We start from the raw sequence: 22,624 nt of genomic DNA, 5'->3' as shown, positions 1-22,624 counted from the left end.
GTGATAGCACATGTTGTTTGTTGGTATTACACTGTCTTAATTTTTTAACTATCTTTGCTGGATCAGAGAGAGAAGGCGGGTCATTGGTTTTCCTTTTGTACTTCATAATACAGAGCCATAAATATATGTATTAGTAGCAACATTATTCCTTTTTAAAATTGTGACTCAGCTGGCTTTTTTTTTTTTTTTGACATATGCTAGCTTGAAGGAATGGAACACTGAAAATCTTGTCTGCAGTATAGTATCTGTAATGCTTCACTTAGGGACTAATTCCTTAAGAGTTAGTTACTGATAAGTTACTTGAAATTCTGCATAGTTCTTTGAACTGACCCTAATTGTTATTTTTATTTTGGGTCTTTAGATATAAACAAACAAATCAATTATAGAGATAATTATGACTACAAACCTTGGTTATGAAACAAAGGCCTTATATAACTATCAGGGATAATGGGATAATGAATTCTCTTTATGTGTGAAAAATAATGCATTTGGTAGAATGGTGAATGATCAACTATTATTGATTTGTACTCAGTAGAACAGGTAAAGTGTATGTTTTGAGTAAAGTTTATGTATAGTTTTCTAAATTACAATACTTTAAACGGGACTAATTTGTTTCATGGATAACAAAACCTGATTTAATAATATATTTTAATACAAAATCAAATTAGAAGAATCACTTCATAATTGCCACATAAAATGTATCTTTACTGATTTTAACTGTTCACTTCCACCTCTTTTTTAAACATGTGTACACACACATATATTTATACTAAATTGTGTTTTAGTGTAATTAAGAGAACAGATAAAAAGAAGAAAAGAAAAATTTCATAAGTCTACTACTTTGTGATTTTAGTCTCTTTCTAGCCATCTATATTTGAAATATATGTATATGTTTTCTCCTTTTTAAAAAATACATTCTGAATCTAAAAGACTGATTAATCCAAAAATCACCTTTCCAAGTTGTTGAATTTTCTATAATGTCCTGTTTTTTCTTTTATACCTTTTTTGATTTTTTTTAAATTGTGGTAAAATACATAAATTTAAAAATTGTTGAAATTTTGGTATTTTAAACATTTTTAAGTATGTAATTCAGTGACATTAAGGGCATTCACAGTGTTCTGTAGCGTCCTTTTAAAACAGGATGTTGTATCGAAAACCATCACTTCATCATTTATTTCACTGTGTTATTGTTGTCAGGCATCTAAATTGTTTCCATGATTTTCTATAATGTTATGATAAACATTCTAACTGCAAAATCTTTGTTTATACATGACTACTTTTTTAAATGATGAAGTTGGAAAAGTGATATTGTTGAGTCAGAGGGTATATTTGTTTAAGCCTATTCCTGATGATGCTACATTTTTTCTAAAATGTGGTAACAGTTTATAATCACATTTTCACTGTGTGAGCATAGTTCCATTACACCACTTTCTTGCTGATACCAAGCATTTTTGTTTTATTTTATATTTTAGATCTAAAAGTTTTAGTAAAAAGTAAGTACTTTTGTTATTTTGCTTCATGTGGGGTTTTTTTTGGGGGGGTGGATAATTAGGTTTTAGTTATCTTTTTTTTTTTCGAGGTACTGGGGATTGAACCTAGGACGTTGGTGCATGCTATGCACGCACTCTACCACTGAGCTATACCCTCCCCTGCTTCAAAATTATAAAAGATATTTTTTAAAGTGCCAGTTGATAAGTTTAAAAGTGTCTCATTTTAACTTTATATTAGAGAAGATAGGAAATTAATTCTCATAAAATATTGTTAATGCACTGATAAGAGAAATGTGGGTTTGCACTCTGCCTTTACTTAGATCTATAAAGCAGGAAAATCATTAACTCTTTATGAATAAAGAAAGTGCCTATAGCCCAGTGGAAGAGTAGGGCTGTGATAGAGGGAGGAAGGACATGGAAGTGCGAGAATTAAACAGAACGTAACAAAAAGTTCTGCAAGTCAAGTTCTGCAGCTCTTAAACAGCCAGCAAGATGGTGATAGTTACATTAGCACGTACTGTATACTTTTAGTTTTCCAGTTTCTACTACAGAATTAACCTCTTTACCCTAATTTTTCAACTTAATTTGAAAGATATTTTCTATGGAAACCTGACTTTGTGATACGTATCTGTGGAATGTATCTTTGGAGACTTTCTTAGAGCCCTCTTGCCTGGAATGAATGGATTTCTAAAGATAGTGTGGAGGACATATGTTGAGAGAAATCTTTTTTTTTTTATCTATTTTCACATAGTTCTCATTTATTTAGTTTATATACGCATAAAGTGAAGGAAAATATGACTCCTACTGCTTTTCATTTTTATTTAAGATGCCATTTTCTAACAGCATTATATGGTAAGAAATAGCACAAAGGTAATGATACCTAGCCAGTAAGCCCTAATAAAATTTAAAGTAGGAAAGAAAGGATCATTAATGAAAGTACTAAGCTGGTAAACATAAAAAAATGCTAATATTTGCGGTTTCCTTTTTTTTTTTTTAACCCATTGCAATGTAGCTTGTAATTTCATCACAGTAATACAATGACTTTAAATTGTCGATGGCTGTTTTTTTCCGTTCTCCATTGATCTCACTAAATCCTTATCATGCTGGATTTTGCATAATGTTGTTGCCCTTTGACTTCCATAATGTTGTGTTTTCTTGGTATTTCTTACCTTTCTCAGTGTTTACCTAGTTCTCACATTGCTTTAGATTTTTTCCGGTTCTTCTGAACCACCTCCCCACCTTTTTTTCTGTCTGAAAATTGTGATACTTTTCACTAGTGTTCTGGTTCTGTATTTCCAAATGCTTGTATCCCACTTGTCATGTCATTTCCTTAAACTCAGTAAACCCAAGTTTGAATTATTTCACTTAACTACCTATATTTCATTTAGTTTGGCTATTCTTGGCCCAAGAATAGATAATATGGCATTATCTTTAGTTTTTCCTTTTCAAATATCTTGTAACTAAACCATCACCACATGTTTCTGGTATCCATATATTTTCCTTCAGTTTCCCAAGTGTAGTGTTGAATGTTGTGATTTGTCTAAGATTTGGTTGTCATTAGTATTTAAATAACATTTATCTCTTAAAATACGGAGGTGGAGATGGATTTTATACATATAATTTTGTTTTGTGAAGCATGAGGGGGAAGTGAATGCCTTGGACAGGAATCTTGGCTCATTCGTTCTGTATATCTAACACAGTTGTCCAGCACACAATGGGTGTTGAAGAAATGTTTTTTGAATGAACTGCCTAATCTAAAGGAAGAGATTTCTTAGTTCTAAGTTTTTTGAGATGAGAGAATCCATTTGAATGGCAGCCTTTTTTTTTTTAACCTTTCTTGTTACAGAATACTTTAGTTGTTCATATTTGTTGATATTGTTAAAGGAATTCTAATGGTTTTTTTTTTTTCAAAATTGACTTTCTGTATAAAATATTTCCCCTTTTTCTTTTTAGGTTTTGGAAGGAAGGATGTCGTAGAACACTTACTACAGATGGGTGCTAATGTCCATGCTCGTGATGATGGCGGTCTCATCCCGCTTCATAATGCTTGTTCTTTTGGCCATGCTGAGGTTGTGAGTCTGTTACTGTGCCAAGGAGCTGATCCAAATGCCAGGGATAACTGGAACTATACGCCTCTGCATGAAGCTGCTATTAAAGGAAAGATCGATGTATGTATTGGTAAGTATTATTTGGTGATATCTAAATTGTAAGATCAACCTGACAGGTATAATAACATTTTAAAGAAAGGTTTACCCTTCTCCCTTGTTTTTTTTTATTGCAATGGAAATAGTGTTCCCTCAGAATAAGTAAGAAAGGTTTTATTACTTCTTATTCTTAGAAGCAGTTTCTTTTCCATTAAAAGGGAAGTAAAGAAGTGAAAATCTAAAGTTGGTTAAGAACAAGATTCACAACATTAACTCTCCAAATGCAAGGCAAATGCCAGATGATGTGGAACTAAATTTTGATGGATTACTGTTACCAATTTAGTTAATCTACAGTCACTTTAAAAGACTTCAAGTTTTCCATACTAGCATAAATGAGAACCATTACAAAGTACAGGTACTTAACCAAATTGGATGACATACTTGGATGTTTTAGGTTGATTCAAGGAAAGTCATCTAATACTAAGGCAAAACCTTTTTCTTTATGTTGCTAAAATTGAACACCAGCTATTTTATTAGCAGTGGAAAGCTTTGAGTGGTTCGAATATAATAGTTCAGGGCTTAATATTTTCAACATATGCCATATGTCTAGAGAAAAAGCAATTTCAAAAAAATTGAACTTTCAATGATTTTAGGTATTGCAGTTATGTGAAATTGTATTCAATGAGCATTTCTTCCTCTTTTATGTATATCTAAATATAAATATATTTTAATTTTGCTTTATTGTATAAAATCTTTCATCTTGAAATCTAAAAACAAACTTCTAGAGGATGAGCATAATTTCTCTTGAGTGTGTCATCAGTTTCTTGGAACTCAAGATGGTAGACGTTTGTTTAGCCCATGGCAGGTTGATTTACATAATTTTTGTCTTCCTGAATGATATCCATTTCAGTTTAATCAGGTATTTTGATGATAATACTGAAATAGATATGTCGTTTTTAAAGATATGGAGGTGGTACCATTATTAATATTTTCTCCCTCTTCATAGCCATCTATTCCAACCTCTAATACTTTTTTTTTAGTTTCCCTCAAAGTGTTGCACTGCCTGACATAACTTCTTTATCCCATTCTCATTGCTGTCCTGTCACTTCACCATCCACTGACATGACCCTGTGGATACCCTATCCTTTTTGATCTTTGACATCTTCCGCTTTCAGTAGATTCTCCTGTTTCTTCCTAAGTCTCTCACTAAAACAGCCATGTCCTAGACTGAGTCATTTCATAAAAGTAACCTGAAAAGCTTGAACTTATCACATATTCTCTGACCACTAAACCTCTTAAGTTACTTGTGATACGTTACTCTGTGATGACTTATGGAACTTGACATGTATTCTTATATAATCTTCTAGACTTTCAACTTCCCTACTTTCATCTTTTTTTGCTTCACCTTGTCATAGCCATTGGGTTTTCCTGTCATTAGTTATAAAATTTTATACAGTTTTCACCTTCTTGAAATATTATCCCTTCTAGGCTTTGGTCTTCTGTATTCTTACCTGTACCTTTTTGAATTTTTCACTCTATCAGTGCTTTTAATATCTTAGGGAAATTAATATTCCTCTTCTCCTCCTAATCCACCTCTTATAAGTACCTAATTAAATTGCTCCTTTTATCTATGTTCTGTTGAAATAAAGGACTAGATGTAGAACTTGATTTTTAAATAATTGATTCCTACAGTCCCTCGGTCCCATAATCCTCAATAGGCTTTGCCACATGTTGCTTTCCTTCCAAGTTCTTGTGTCTTATGAAGGTTGAGGGTAAGGGAAGAGCACCTTGGAAAGTATAATCAAAAGTTAATTGAGGGTATAGCTGCTATTAAAGTATGTAACATAGTTACAGGGAATAAGAGTGGTTGTAGATCCTCTTGTACACTTAATTAGCTTTCAGGAACCTATTAGGATGTTTGTTCTCAGGTAGACTGAAGCCTCTCAGGTATATGATAGCTTATATATCACACGTTACACATTTGAGTACAGTTAAGGAATTTGGACCTGTTTCTATTAGACATATTTCTACTTTGGGACAACTGAGTGAAAGAATTGGGAGCCTTTTTTTTTTCCTCTCTCTTTTTGCTTGAGTCTCATGGTTTTGAGAGGTTAGTGTACAAAATTAAGTTTTAAAAGAGCCTAGATAATGAAATGCTTGCCTAATTATTTTAAGATTAATCATGTCTCTATATGTGAGGTAGAATAGTGAATATACTTGCTATTTGTAAAGGTAGAGCCAAGCCACACATTACCACTGGCTTAAGAGAGGCAGCAGGGCAGATTGCAGCAACGTGCATGCTCTGGGCTTGTATCCTAACCTCCCCGGCGAACAGCTGTACGTGAGACCAGGCCATTTACTTAATCTCCATGTTTCTGTGTTACATGTAAGAGGGGAATACTAGCCATACTTCATACGATTCTTGGGACAATTAGCATAATACATGTAAAGTACTTAGACTACCTGGTATGGTGAACATTAAGTAAATATTGATTGCTATTATTAATTACTGTTGTTCTTATTGCTAAGATCTCAACCTGAATTTATAACTGCTATGTGATATAGACCATCTGGTTTTGTCTGTTTGCCCATTATTGACATTTTTTGAAAATACCAGTTTAAAAGTCAAACCCTTTCATAAATGCTATTTGGCTACCATCAAAAAGAAAAAACACAGTCTGAGGTTATGTTAAAAAATCAACTTTAAATGCTTGTGTCATTAAACCAACCACTTAAGACAGAGGTTATGAAGTTCATTACAGTAATGTTGATGACATAATTTTTATATTTAACAAATCTAATTTGCTCTGCAATCAATGTTTTTTCCACCTTTGGAACTTATTTCTCCCTACTTATCCTCACTCCCAGATATAAAGTCTCAAAAAAAAAAAAAAAAACTAAAGTAAATGACGCTTTCTTTTCTGAATATATGTTACAGTTTTTGAGACTATCCAAGAGTTAGTGCTTTGAAATTTCATTTTAAAAGCAAATTGTAGGCATACCTTTTGCAAAGTCAGCTAATATAAGATCTGGCAGTCATAATGGGCATTTGTCATTTTTTTCTTTTTGGCTGATGGATACCCAACTCCTTTTCTGATTTTAGAGATCTAAAATTATGGGTAGTTATTATGGGGAGGAATACAGAAGTGCCTGGAGTCAGATCTTCCTTTTTTCTACCCCTTGGTAGTCAGGGATGGCCTTGATTTGGTCAGTCAGACCCTTCCTTTCTGTATTGTAGAATTTTGAGTACAAAGTCTTAGAGATATTAAAGAATTATTCATAGCAGTGGTTTTTTTCTGCACTGTTGGCAGTGGCCTGGCCACAACATTCCTTCCACTTGCATGGTAGCTTTTTACTTATTTTCTAAGATTGGTCCTCTACCCTCTTGTCAGTTCAGTGTAAGGTAGACACAATTGGTTTCTGTTATTTCCAAATGAATATAACTGATAATGGAGATCTTGAGAAGGTAGATAAGTGGAAGTTCTAATATGGGGCCTCTAAACTAGTTACGAAATCTCTTGAATCAATATAATTTCCACTGCCCTCACACTGTTAACACATGTACCGCTACATCCCATCTCTCTTTAGACTCTGCGATTATCAAGGAAAAGGGGGACCAGAGCATGTTCTTTTTGGAGACCTTTGGGTTCCTCAGCAGGGAAGGGACAGCTGTGCTGGTTTCCACAGCAAGTAATTCCAAAGATAATCGAGGTGCTAGGTCTTGTAATACATGTGGGATTCTTACTGGTTGGGATACCTGAACATCTAGACCTGAAGCCAGTAAGCCAAATGAAAAATAACCCTTCTCAGCCAAAGAGGGGAAGATTGAATGGACCATCAGAACATATATCCAGGACTGCTAAAGAGGTCAGACAAACACTTGAATGAAAAAGATAAAAAGATCCCTCAGGGAAATTAAAGTGTAGTATGGACGAAACTTCCTGGGGCCAAAAAAAATCTCAATTTTTTTCTAAAGTAAAAAAATTCAGTAGATAAATTAAAGAAAGATCATTGGTAACCTGGAAGATCACAGTGTGAGAAATATCCCCCAGTACAAAGCAAAATGATAGCATCTGGAAATCATGAAGGAAAAGGTAAATAAACCCAGGAAGTCAATATTATTTAAAACGTTACATGTGATAGGAGTTTCAGAAAGAAAAAGAAAAAAAAAAAAACTTGATGGAAGAGATCAGTGATAATTAAATAATCAGAAAAAACCCAAGTTTGAGATTGAAAAGGCCTGTGGAGTTCTATGCTGTATGGATGAGAAGAGACACACTGAGGATGATATATACATGTTTTCCAGGGAGGAAGAATAAGTTGCCTAAAAAGGGAAAAACAATTAGGCAAAGGACTTTTCATTTACAGCATTGAAAGCTTGAAGACAGTGGAATACCTTCTAAAGACTAGTAGAAGAAAAGGATTAAACTATAGTCCCCTTGATAAAGAACAGTTCTTCAGCTTTTGTGGGAGCAAGAAAGGCTGACTAGAGCAGGTGACATTATTTTAGAGGAACAAAGCTCCTGCCACTTGTTTTCTTTCTCTTACTCTTGTTTTCAAATAATTCTTGGCTTAATTTGTCTTAAATGTGAAGACTAAGGGGATCCTTACTGTATATCTCACTTGGGAGTACAAAATTCAAACTGCTGCTTAAAACCTAGCAATTAGAACTTTTAAGAAGTTATTTAAAAAAAATAGCTTCGTTTTCTAGGCTCAATGGCACTATGTCAAAGAGAGTCAGAGACTCTCTCTCGAGTCAAAGAGACCTGGGTAATAAACAAGTTACTTATTCTCTTCCAGTTATTAAAATGGGGGTAAAAACTGTACTTCATATAGTTGTTAAAAAGATTAAGTGAGATAATGCAGCTAAAGCATCATTGTGTCATATGTGTAGTATATACTCAGTGATTGATAGCTGTTCTTGTTAATATGAAAATTAACAGGGTTAGAAATAATATTCCTATTGTGCTACATGATGTTGATTCAGATCCTTTTATATTTAGTGAAAGTGCAAGCGAATAGAGAAAATATATGATGTTTTTTTTTAAAGTCTTTAAACAGTTTGGTTTATGAGAGATTAGGCCAACTATGTATAGTACCATTTAATGCTATAATTAAAACAAAGTTGACTATAGAAATGATTAATAAAAACTGGTAGTTATAATTCTCATTTTTCCCACTCCAATTTAGAACTTACTTAATATGTAATAGGATTCCTCTGTTTTTTTCATTATTTATCATTTTAGGGATTCTTTGTTATAAAATTATGTTTTATCTCCTCTTCTCCTTTCTTTGCCATAAAGTAAAGGGCATCCTTTAGCTTCTGATCATTCAACTAGATGAAACTTAATTTCGTTCATTCAAGTAGAATGTATTAACCTGCATAGGATCCTGGTTCAGACAAAAAGTTAAAGCAGGTATTATTACAATATATAGTCTGTGTAATTTGTTTATAAACAAGTGTGTTTGTGAAATAGGTAGTAAATAACCCAGTTGGATGATTTGTTAAATTATGGGCTGATAAAAATGAAAAGAGGAGTTATCAGCAATGTACAGTTATCAGTAATGTGGAAGACTTTGCTTTTATAGTTATAGTTGTGGTCTCCTGCAAGGAGCAGTGGAATAGAAACAGGGGACCTGGTGACTACCATTGAATCTCCCATTAGCAAACACTTTGGGACAGATTATGGGGCAGATTACTCTCTGTAGCTTAGCTACTTCATTTATCAAATGGAAATAATGGAACTGTTTATTTTTTCTTTGCTGGAGTTTTACAAAAATAATATGTTAGAGTGTCGTATAAATAAAATGTGTTATAGTTGTGCTTTTAAAATGTCTTGTGGTTATGAGAAGTGACGTACATGCGGTAGGCAAAATAATAGTCTAAAGATGTCCACATCTTAATTCCTGGAACCTGGGATTATTTTATCTTGCATAACAAATAGAAATTAAGGTTACATATGGAATTACAGCTATCAGTCAGCTAACCTTAGATGAGGGGACCCCAAGTTATCACAAGGTTCCTAAACAGTGGAGGAGGGAGACAGAGAGGAAGCGAGAGAGATGCAGTGTAAGATTCAGCCAGTCACCGCTGGCTTTAAAGATGAAGAGGCGAGCCATGCACCAAGGAATACAGGGGGACTCTAGAAGATTAAAAGACAGGGAATTGGATTTGCATTGAGAGTCTCCAATAAAGAGTGCAGCTCTGCTAACACCTGGATTTTAGCCCAGTGAGACAGGTATTAAGTCAAGCCTTCAGAACTGTAAAATAATAAAGACATGTTGTTTTAAACCACTGAGTTTGTGGTAATTTGTTATAGCAGTAGTAGAAAAGTAATGCATTATAGAACATCTTGCATCAAATCTTCAAAGTTTGTTTAAATTTAGCATCTTTTGAAGATTTTGAGATTTGGGTTAAATTATGTGACTAACACAAACTTTAAAACAAGAGAGATTTTATATTAAATTAGGTGTAGAGAGGCCTTGTTTTTATATAGTTGTTTAGACTGAACATTTTCTTTGTAATCTTTGTCATCAGGTGCTACATAATAACAATTTGAAAGACAGCATATCACTTGAAAATCAAATTGTTTCTTATATTTAAAAAATAGGAATTTTTTTATCTTTAGTGTAAAGTATAATTAAATATTTAGTTTGAACTGAAGACTAAGGCCTCAAGATTTCATTTTTGTCTGCCTCTAAATCACTGTTGCCTAGGGCATATCTTTAATATCTGAATTTGTGGTGAATATTTCTAAAATGAGTAAAGTAGCCATTATAAAGGTTTACTGTTTGAGATGCTTTGAGAGCTTTCAAGCTCTAATGAGCAGTTTGATACATAGTTTATTTGGTGACCTAAGGAACAAAAAAGAGGTGATGTTTAAGTCCCATAGTTTCATTTCAAATTAGACTAGGAAGATGTGAGAATGTGGGGAAATAGGAGGATTGACTCAGGAGTATCATCAGTGACTAGAGGATAGACAAACATGTTAGCTTTTCCCTCTTGGTTTCAAGGTGGTTGCAGTAGCTCCAAGAATCATATTATATCAATATCCAAAGCAGAAAAGGAGGTTTAAAAAAAAAAAAGCAGGCTTTTTTACTTCGAATTTTTTTTAAGAGAAAAAAATCTCTCCCAGAAGATTTCCTTTTAAGAGTCCATTTTTCAGAAGTAGGTTACATGTTCACCCCTAGAGTAATCACTGGCAAACAGGAATAAGATTACCAGAATTAGGACCAATCATGATTTATCCCATACGTCTGGGCACCTTGCTTCCCAAATAAAATTGGATTCTCTTAAGTAGTAAGAAGAGGAAATAAGTTTAAGTGGATGAGTAACTGTGTTTGCACAGATGGATAAGGTAAGTAGGATGTAAGGTTCAGTAAGATGCCACGTTGCAGGGCTGTGAGTTCAGAGAGAGGCGGAAGAGCACGTGTGAGGGAACTAAGAGGTTTCCTGAAGAAGGTGAAAATGGAGAGGAGCCTTGAATGATGGAGAGTCATTTTCATCAGTTTGAGTGAGGAGGGTATAATGAAGGTTGGGGGAAGGAAAAGATGATGTCTTTTTAAATACCAGAGTATAGTCCAGTTTAACTGGAAAGTAAAGTCTTAAACTGAATTGTGAGAAGGTAATGTTGGAAAGATAAATTAGTTCCCTATTATAGAGCATCTTGGTATCAGCCTGGATATTTTTTTGGAATAAATCTCATGGTGACATACAATCTAGGTAGGAAATAGCAGGAACAAACTTCTCATCATTCTCCCAGATGTGTTAATGACCTTAGAAAACTTCAAAATCCCATTTTTTCTTGGAGGACATATTATTTTCTTCATTTGAGTATTTCTACCTATTTTTCAAGAGCCAAATCACGTAGGACATTCTCTGGGAACCTGCCCTATACTTTGACCTTCAACACTGAACATTTATTGAACACTTACAATGCACTAGTCACTAAAAGAGATACCAACTTTTCTTTATTCAATTAATAATCGTTTATATTATTTAATTATAATGTAACAAACACATGGTGCTTACAGTTTGCTGTAGTAACTCATACAATCTCCACAATGATTATGTGAGGTATTATTATTTTTCGTTTCCCACCTTAAGAAACTGAGGTCCATTTTAAATTAAATTATAAATGATCTGTTTACATATCTCTTTCAGTAAACTGAATTTTTTTTTTTTGAGGTGTGTCTCTGTTTAAAATCTGTAGCTACATTTACAGAGCCTTGTGCATCATGATAGGTATTTGGTAACGTATGTTGAATGAGTGATTGAGTGATATGGATATGAACTGTGTGGCAGCAGCAGTATGAACAGCCATGGCATGATCTGTGAACCCCATGGTTTCCTGTGTAATCTCTGTTTTCTTTAAAACATTCGAGTCAGAAGACTTAGATTTGACTGCTGAATGCTCTTCTGTTGTGATAATATGCTGAATATTTTGTTGCCATGAAGGATTATGTAGCAGGCATTTTAAATATCTGCCCCTATTTGTTGTTTTCAAACATTTACTCATTTACTTCATATTTACTGTACCTGCTTTGTTTTAGTACTTGCTAGGTATTTAGATTTATACATTGGTGGATGAAACAAGATTTTACAATGTTTATAGCACCAAAATAGGTAGGGATATACTTGTTTAAAAAAATAATGTTTTGAAGATTTAATATAAACTGATTAACAATATTTTAAGTAATAAAATACATAATTTCAGGTAACAGTGCTATGAGGTAAAATGAAACATGGTTAATAAAATGAGACATGGTTAGAATAACTAGACAAGTAGAGCAGGGTAAGAAACTATGATAGCATTATGTATTTGTTTAATTGTACATTTATTTATTTACTCATGTCTCTGTGTACTCTTCCCTACTCTGCGCCCACACACAGGAACTTTGTCTGCTTTATTTTGTGCTGTGTCCCCAGTATAATATACCTCCTTGCCTCACCAGAGTGAAATGCCTACTTTGTGCCACAACTGTGGTTTTATTTGCCTTTCCCTGATGAGCAGTGTTGTCAAGCATCTTTTCATCTGTTTCCTGGCCATTTGTATACATTTTTTGAGAAATGTCTATTCATTCTGTTTGTCCATTTTTAATTGTTTAGTCTTCTTGTTACTGAGTTGTAGGGATTTTTAATATATATACATATATATATATATAAATTTTATGTATTTATTTATGTGTGTTCTAGATACAAATTCCTTACCAAATAAATAATTTGCTAATATTTCCTCCCCATTCTGAGTTATCTTTTCCCTTTCTTGATGATGTCTTCTGAAGCAAAAAGGTTTTAATTTTGATGATTTGATGAATGGTTAACATTTAAAAGTCTGCTTTTTCTTTTGTTGTTTGTTCTTTGGTGTCATGACCAAAAACCTATTGCCAAATCCCAGGTTATGAAGATTTAACTCTATGTTTTCTTCTAAGAGTTTTATAATTTTAGCTCTTACTTTTAGGTCTTTGATCCATTTGGGGTTAACATTTGTATCTGATGTGAGATAAGGAGTCTAACTTCATTCTTTTGCATTTGATTCATCAAGTTTTCCCTTTCAGTTCATAATATTCCTTTATAATCCTTTATTATTTCTGTAAGCATGGTAGGAATGTACCCCTTTTTATCTGTGATTCTAGTTATTTGAGTCCTTGTTTTTTCCTCTGGGTCCATTTAGCTAAGAGTTTGTTAGTTTGTATGATACTGATTCTTTCCTGTTGTTGTGTGGTGATCCATTGTAGGGGTATAGCAGAGTTGGTGGACGTTTGGTTTGTTTCCAGTTTGTGGCTGTTAGGAAGAGGGCCACTGTGAATGTGGGGGTATAGATTATGATATAGACAAATTGTTTCATTTCTTATGGATGGATGCCTAGGAGTGGGATTGCTGAGTGGAATGGTAAGTGTATGTTGAATTTTATGAGGCTGCATTTCTCTGATGGCCGAATATGTTGAGCATATTTTTATGTACATATTGGTCATTTGTGTATATTCTTTTATGAGGTCTCTATTGAGATCTTCTGACCTTTTTTCTGTTGTTATTATTGAGTTTTGAGAATTCTTTTTGTATTATGGATGTAGGTCTGTGTTGAATGTGTATGTTGTGAATCCTTTCTCCCAATCTGTGCTTTGCCTTTCATTTTCTTAATGGTGTCTTTAGGCAAGCAAAGGTTTTCAATTTTGGTTAAGTCCAATTTGTCAGTTAAAGTAAAAAAAGTATTTGGTGTCTGCCCAGCATTGGAATAAAAAGATATCTAATAGACAATAATTCTTAGGTTAAAAAGTTCACAGTGAAACAAGATTATAGTTTAATTACATTGCAGAAATGCAGGAAAGCAGTTTTTGGTTTTTAAGAGTGTCTTGAGGTGCTTTATAATAACTTATTTAGGATACATTTTAAAAAATTAAAATGAGATTGTAAGCTACCCCATAATGAAAAAATGAATATATTTTGTGGCTCATTTTTAAGATTTAAAAGTAAAGTGAAGTGGATCTTGTTTAATTAGAAAATAATTATCCAAAATATGCATGGTTATTTCTGTGATAACATTGATTGCCCTTACTATTTGGAAGTGTATTTCTACAATTTGGGTAAATATGTTATTTTTAATAACTTACTGCCTGAAATAATTCTGTGAAGGAGGATGTTAATTTCTAATATTTAAACTTTTTTTTTTTTTTTTGGTTTGTGTTTCCCTCTGCTCTTTTGAGATGAAAAGACGCATAATTCTTTGAGCTATTTCTTCAGGACATTGGCTTTGGTCATAGTTTTCCATATCCCACAATACTGAGAAAGGAAATATAAGCAGTTTAAAGTAGTATCAAAAACAGGTCTTTATAGTTCTGGTACAGTCTTAACCTTTGGTTCTCATTGGCATCTGGAAGTAGAGTAGCCCTCTGTCCACTCAAGAATATATTTCCTTTCCCTTTCTTTTTTTTTTTTCCTCCAAAAAAATGTGAGTTGGAACAAAATACAAACTTCAGAGCTAAAGTGTTAAGAACCTGAGTACGGTTTAGCATATTTTATTTTTTCCCTACCTTGGTTATTTACCTTGGGATCACATTTTCAAGTAGAGCCCTCTTCAGCCTGGGTCTTTGAGTATGGGAACTCCCTGGCTGTCAGTTTCCAAAAATGAACGTATTTTGCTAAGCCTTTGAGATTCTGGATAACTTTGTTACTGAATATAACCTAGACTACCCTGGCTGATTACACTCTATTTATGAAATTGAATTCCTAAGTAAACAATAAAGTGGTTAAGAAGAATGACTTATTTGGTTGCCATCACAGAGAAAAATATCTTGGAGCTGATCCCCAAATGAACCAAGGTCATAAACACAGTTTAAAATACCTTCCTACCTAATAATTAGCATATACAATTGGTATTTGTGTAGTGATGAATTAAATTAAAGTTGTTGTAATCAAAATATATTTACTTTCTAATGCAGCTGCAGAGTCAGGTGACAGTCTCTTAAACTGAATCAGATAAGGTGGCATTTTAAGCATGCTCCAAATTGGTTAGTGTCTTCTTATATGTTTGGATAGTATTCTGCTTAGATCTTTCCTGGTTCTCCTTGCCTGATCCTTTTGTTAGTTCTGTGTAGTATACGGAACTAACAATAATCATTATTGATTATTGTTCAATTATCTGTTCTTGTATTCTCGTTGTCTATCACTGGTATCTAGTTTTATACTGAAGAAATATGTATGGAGTGACAAAGCAATTCACCAGAACGCAACATGATTCTCTCTGGCTTTTTTGCAATAGTGTATGTTAATGTGGTTAAGGAAGCTGAGTAATTCTCTACTTCTTGATTAGGTACTATTTTGAGGTTCTTTTATTTTAAAGTAATGTGAATTTGCCATATGTCAGATACTCCATATTCATGTACAAATATACAGCACATTTTATAGTTGGGTAATCTACCATTTGTCAAAATCATTATTCATTAAGGATGGATTGTTGAATATTGATTCTGAGCATGCATCAATTTTTGGTTATAATGGATTTCTATAAGGAATGGACAATCAAGCATTTTTTTGTTGTACTTGTAGATTAAATCCATGAGTTCTTCAGTCATGAACTGAAGAGTTGAGATAGGGAGGAGAAAGAAAAAGGTGACGTTGGTACATTTACCAAAAATTGCTGTCGTTAAGATGATGTATAATACAGTCTTTTCTCTTGAGGCAAAGTACTTAACCGAATAATTTCACTAATATTTGTATCCTGTGCATGAAGCAAATGATTCAGATTACCTACCATTTTATTAGTGAGGAAAGGAGAAAGTTGTTACTTTGCCCACTCTGTAAAGCTGATACAAAGTTGTTGTAATAAGAAAATGTTTTCTTGACTGAGAACGGAAAGTTCTCACTGCTAAGTGGGATTTATTTAAGAATGCGTTTTGAGCATAAAAAGTTAATTTCATTCTTTAAGTTTGCCAAATGAATTCTTCTTTATTCTTAGTTTAGCTTTTTAGATCATCTAATATTTAGCAAGTTTAAACTGGTAATCTTTACCTAGCTTAAAAAAAATCTTGTCAACAAAAAATTAATCAGTTGATTTAAGAAAGAAATGGAAGATTTCATTAGAGCTTAATATGAGGATTATAACCTGGGAAGAGCATCTCAAAGACCTCCAAGAACTGTTCTGCCTGTTAGAAATCAAGGCACAGTTATGTAAGTTTTTTGAGATAGAGCTCTGTACATCAAATGACATATTATTGACAGTTTACATAATCCAGATCATCCTGGTGGGTCATGTGACCCCCTTATAAGATCAAGAGGGAATGTTATCTTTTAAGGAGTTGTCTTGGTGCTAGGAGAATGTTGATTTTTATGGTCAAGCAGGAATTCCTGCCGATGGGAGAGATTTGGTAGATGCATAATGCAGATACGTGATCCCAGTGAGGGGAGAGAGGAGGCCAAAGGGCAGAGAAGAGTTTTTTTATGTTTAAATTTTTCTTGTCTTGCCATAAAATCTGAGTTTTATTTCACAATCTATTTACTGAAGCTTAAACCAAGTTTTTATTATTATAATTCACTCCTAAAGTAGTATCTCTTTTATAATTCCCAGATAACTCCATTTTACGTATCTGCTATCTAGAAAGATATATTTACTTTCCTTGTTCAAACTGTTGTAAATTACTTGATCTACACATTCATGTTTCTCTTCAGATCACATAAATCTTTCTTCTTTACTAAATTACATGATCACTTCCATAGTCCTTTGATGAAAAGTCCTAGAACTTGAGAGTGGCGTGGGATTGGGGGTGGGTAGGACTGCTTCTGGTACATTCTTATCTTTTGTTATTTTAAATATAGTATATTGAAGGTTAATAACTTTCTCGGTTTTTTCTTAACAGTAATATTAGAAGTAACAGATGTTCATTTAGAAAAATTAGCAAGTACACCAGTAATGACTGTCACACCTCACTTTCTGTCCATTTAGATTTATGCTACCCAATATGGTAGCCAATAAATGAAAATCAGTTAAAATGTAAAAAATTTAAAATTTAGTTCTTCAGTAGCACTAGCCACATTTCAAGTACTTAATAACTGTATCTGGCTGTTGGTTACTGTATCAGAGTGTGGATATTGAAATTTCCATCATTGTAGAAAGTCTATTAGATAGTTTTGTTGGATACAGTGTACCTGTGTACATAGTCCTTTTTATATAAAAATGGGATCATCCTGTGCATGCTGTTTTCTTATTTTTTCACTTTGTTATGAACACAATTCATTATCAGTGAATATTTTTTATCTAATATCATCTTTAAAGGCTGTGAAGAATTATATAGAAATAGCCATTAAAAAAATTAGTTACCTATATTAGTCCATTTAGAATACTTACGATTTTTCACTATTATTTTATAAACAGTACTATAGCAAATATAATTTTTGTTAATTATGTATGTAAACCTTAATTACTTTTAGATAAACTATTGGAAAGCTAGAGCTTAATAAGAATCAAAGAAATTGTAGCCACTGGAGTACTTGAGTAGGGCTCTTGACTTAGTCTCACTTTCTTTATTCACATGTCATCCAAAAATGAGCAGAATTAAGAAAAGTCACTTCCCACACTTTCGTTACTCTTTGCAAAAATTCACTGAAAATTTAGTGAAGCCTTGGGAATTTGATTCACTTGCTTTTGTTTCATTATTCTCTCTCTCTTCCCTTTTCCTGCCAGAATACCTCCCTTTGGCATTTTTAACATCAGTTTTCCATATAAAAACTGAATTGGAATCTTTTAAACAAGTCTCAATGTAATATTCTCATAAAAAGTAAAAGTTGGCAAAATTCCATACTTGGATCCATAAAAAGGAGAAGAGCCAAAAATGATAGTAGTTTTTCCCTTCGAAAGTAATCCCTGCTGACACTGAGCACCGTTATCTTGATGACTTGCCCACTTATGTTCAACTGCATTCAAGAAGGTTAGAGTGTTTATGCATTTACCTGATAAATTTGTGACTACTTTAGTAGGCATACTGGTTAATGGTGGTGTGTGTGTGTGTGTGTGTATATATATATATAGGGGGGGTGAGTTTGATATTTGTTCATTTTATTTTATTAAAATTCCCAGAATGAATGCCTTCACTCTCCTAAGCACTTAAGAAATGTATCAAAGATGATTAAATTAGAGGGGAAAATGTCAAATAACAAGAACAACCAAAAATAAAAAAACCCTGATACATTTAAAAAAAAGTGATATGATACTTTTCTTATTGCTTAAGACTAGTTATTAAAGAAATTAATTATATGTTTGCACTTACTTTTAGATTAAATATGATTGTCCAAAATAATCTATGGATATCAGTGAGATGCTTGGCCTGAGTTTGAGGTTGGATTAAAGTGGTGTTTGAGGCAAATGGCTCATATAACCAGTCGCTTCTCCCTTTACATGGTTATCGTGTTATCTGAAACGCCTGTATGTTAAAACTGTGTCCTTGCTTTGTGCAGTTCCCTGGTAACTGAGACTTCAAAGGCAGGTCCAGATTGGAGAGAAAGATTTATGGAGTCCTTCTCACTCCTCATTCTCAGTTGACCAAACTAGAAGGTTGTTAAGTATAATAGTTGCAGGTTTAGGCTTTAAAAAAATGTTGGGTATGTGCTCTTGCTGTTTTAGTTCTTCAATTATTTAAATCTTTTAGCCCTCTTTTTTTAAATGGAGTGGGTGTTAGACTTTTCATCTATAAACAGAATCCAGGATTGAGTGTAAACCTTACTGTGAGTTGTTTCATGTTCTGCTCTCAGGTATGACAGTAGAAACAGGACATTAAGAAGTCCCATAGTGTGTCCAAGTATGTGTTTATTTTGTGTCAAGCCTGAAAATTTCTAAATTTGCTGTGGTATAAATAATCATGATTAGACATAGAGGACATATATTTTATTTTGCCTTTTTGGAGCACAGTCTCGAGTGTTGATTTTTTGAAAAGAGTATACTTGAGCATGAGGATTGAGGGAACAGGAGCAGGAAATACTCTAGTGGGTTTCCTCAAACGGAACCCTGACTGTCCTGGGTGTTATGGCAGGGTTGTGGTTGTTCCCACGGAGGATTGTTTGATGGGATTAGGAAGATGACATTGGTCCTTGGAGGAAGGTATTTAGGGCAAATGCGTAGATATGCCTTTCAGAATTCACATAAAGGGAAGAAAGCTTGAGTTACAGTTCCTGTGCCATCTTGGCTTGTACTTGTGCAGAATGATATGGTAGAAATTAAATGCTTGCTTTTAGAATTAAGTATGGATTCCACTTACCGCAAGTAATTGAGTTGCTTTGAGCCTCAATTTCTCCTTTAAAAGGTGGGAATCAGACCCACCGCATCAGGTTGTTATGGGAAGTTAAATGAAATAATAAACAGTAAGGGCTTGTTCACTTCCACTCTCTTTTCCCTTGGGTGGCAGCGATAAAGTGTTCTCACAGGTCATGTTTGTCTTCTGACGCTCAGTAAAAGCTTGCTGGATTTGCGGCTCTTTGTTACCGTACATGTGAATTAATTTATGCCCTTTGTTTCAAATTCATTGTAACTTTGAAAAACTTGAATTATGATTTGATAAGACATGATTTTTGTTTTAACTGAAATTCAGGTCTTTCAACCTAGTCTGCAGAGACAAGCAAGTAGGATAATGGAAAATTATTGTAACTTAAACATATTCCCCATGAATACTTCCATAGCTGGAGTATGAAATTCTAGTGATTTGCTGTGACTGTGTAACAAGTGAAAGCTTGATAAACGTGAAGAGATGTGAACAATAATCATTTTTTAAAAGCAAATTAATTATGAGTAAATAGTTCTCTAAGCTGCTAGAGGGCATCATAATACCTGTTTGTAAAAAATGCAACCCCCTAAGAATGAGGGAAGGCAAAGAGCAAGGGAGGAATTGTGTGATGAGAAAAAGGCATTCTTTTCCTCCTCAACATGGGGGAGAGGAGCTAAGGTGGGATGTGAGAAATGGGATTGAATACTGTCATTAAGAATATCGCTAGTAGGGTAATTTTTTGAATCCAATAGACAATAAGCCACATTAAAAAAATTATTTGATATATTTCCAAAGAATAAAAACTTAGGAGTTATATTCTGTCTCCTTCAGATTGAAAATACAACAGTATATTGAAGTTCCAATCATTTGAATCAATTCTCAGAGACATTGGAAAATAATAGTAGTAATGAAATTTCTTAAGAAACCAAAGCTCAGAGTCAGAATATTATGGTACCAGTTCAATCCTGTGTTCCTTGTGGAAAAGGTTTTTAAATGTGTGACTTTAAACCTTGTGTCTAGTAGCGCTAAAACTGAATTGGTCTTAATATTTTACACTAATGGGGAATTTGCCTGGAAATACTAGTAAGTCTTTGAGGTCTTATTCAGCCCTTAACAATTTAGGGATGGATTCAGAACGGCAGGTTAAGGATCTCTTCTTTCTCAGAGGCAGATGGGAAGGCACCTTTTGCATGAGGTTGCTGTCCCTAGAACTATAAAAATTCTGTCATCTTGTTGTAAACCTATGTGGTTGGACTGTAATATATGCTTTATTCCTTATTAGTGTTTAATTTAGCTGGGTCTAGTCAACTATTAGAAAAGGTAATCTTCCCCTAAGTAAAAAGAAGCATACAACAATAATTGACTGGGCACAAACAAGTTAAATGTCCCTAGGGAGGTTACCAGTTTTCCTTCAAGTAATCCAAACGATATTTTTTAGCTCTCTGTGCACATGATTCTATTTTTTGAAAGGCAGATGAAAAGATCCTGATTGAAGGGACAGGTTTATTGAGTCCCTGTTATGTGCCAAGAACCAAGCTAGGTTTGTATATATTGTCTCAATTATAACAGCAATCCTTGGAGGAAGATAGTGTTTTATGAAAGAGGAAATTGAGACTGACAGAGGTGCAGTCACCTACCTAAGGCTGGCAATTGCTAAGCAGAGAGCAATTGTCTAAAACCCAGATTGGTCTCACTCCTGGACAGAACTTCCTTTTAGACTTAATTCTCTAGGGTTTCCCGGTAGAAAGAGATATGCTTTGCTGTAATCAGTCTTATATTTATTCCACTGCCTGCTTTATTTTACAATAAACCGTGGTTTGTGTAAGCAGACAATGCTGATTTCATAAGTGTATTGTGGCCTGCCTTAACTCTTTATTGCAAAAAGGATATATATAGTTGAATTGGACATAAAAATATGCTATATACACGTACAGAATAATCCATACCTGGGTTACTCCGGATGTAAAGGGCCTTTTAAAAAATTCTTGATTTTTTTATATTTATGGGAAAACTTGATAATAGAGCAAAATTTATTTGGAGGATTCTTTTATTATTGTAACATTTCATGCCAAAGTTTGATCATAAATAAGACTCTTATATAAATTCAGTAACTTTATTTTATTTACTTGGGTTAAGTTTTTGAGTAAGTAATTAAGTAGTTTCTAATGTCTTTTAAAAAACTTCTTACATGCACATGTGCACTATATGCTGGTCACCGTTCTAAGAGCTCCTCAAATATTTATTTGTTTTGTCCTCTTAATAACCCTGAGTAGGTACTGTTATTATCTCCTGGTTTACAGACCAGAAAATGGAAGTGCAAAGAGGTGACGTCGCTTCCTAGGGCCCCAGAACAGGGGTTCTAACCCATACAGTCTGGTTCCCGAGGACCCACTCTTAACGATGGTGTTTTGCTGTTAGCAAGAGATGCAGACTTAGTAGAGAATTTTATTTTTTGAACTTAAAAATATATGTATTCTTATTTTGTCCCACTGAGGTGTATGGATAAAAGTTATAAATGGGTATCTATCTAATGAGGCACATAAAGGCAGATAGTTCATTGAGGTGAAAGTAAGTAACATATCACAAGGATGCTAGTCCCTGTTGTTGACAAATTTCTGAATTTTTGGTCACTTTTGTGTGAAAGGCGAAGACTAAAAAAGGTGTGGTTATAAATCTGGACTTTTACACAATAGAAAATTATTTCTTGACTATTTTACTTAAGACTTATTTCTGCAATCTCAGCATTATCACAGATTCTAAATTAATGTATTTATATTGGTCTTGTTTATTTAATACTACCACCATATTCAATATTATTCACTTGATAAGAACTACCCAATTTTTACTTCTCCATAGGTTACAAATTAATTACTTTAAACAGTGGCTTTCAGAGAAGTATTGTTTTGGCAAACATAAACAGCATGCATAAAGATCATTTTTGTCTGAGGAGAAATATCTCTCATTTCTTTCTCATTATAAAAATAATACATGTTTGTAATAAACATTAAAACGCTGTAGAAATGTGTAAAATAGAGACATATTTTTGTAAATTTACTCATTTGCCATGTACTGCTATATCTACAGAATATTTGAAATTTAAGATCTGCTATTGCTGTAGATGCCCATTGAGATAACTGCCCAGGTCTTCTAGAGCTAACGCCCCTTTCCCCATCACCATTGTTTTTATTGCCTCTTCCTCTGTCTCTGGCCAGACTTCTGAGGTCCAGAACCAGATATTGGGGC

General features: G+C 33.6%; 1 protein-coding gene across 1 annotated transcript in view; it reads left to right on the top strand.

Moving 5' to 3' along the window:
- The window catches only part of TNKS (tankyrase), a 157,928-nt gene that overhangs the window by 17,567 nt on the left and 117,737 nt on the right, over nt 1-22,624 (top strand). The window contains exon 2 of the mRNA XM_006180445.3: nt 3,444-3,668. Within this exon, the coding sequence (XP_006180507.2) occupies nt 3,444-3,668 (225 nt within the window). The remainder of the gene's footprint in view (nt 1-3,443; nt 3,669-22,624) is intronic.

The sequence above is a fragment of the Camelus ferus genome, chromosome 26 (assembly GCF_009834535.1).
Source record: "Camelus ferus isolate YT-003-E chromosome 26, BCGSAC_Cfer_1.0, whole genome shotgun sequence".
Taxonomy (NCBI): domain Eukaryota; kingdom Metazoa; phylum Chordata; class Mammalia; order Artiodactyla; family Camelidae; genus Camelus; species Camelus ferus.
This window is presented reverse-complemented; position numbering and strand designations above follow the sequence as displayed.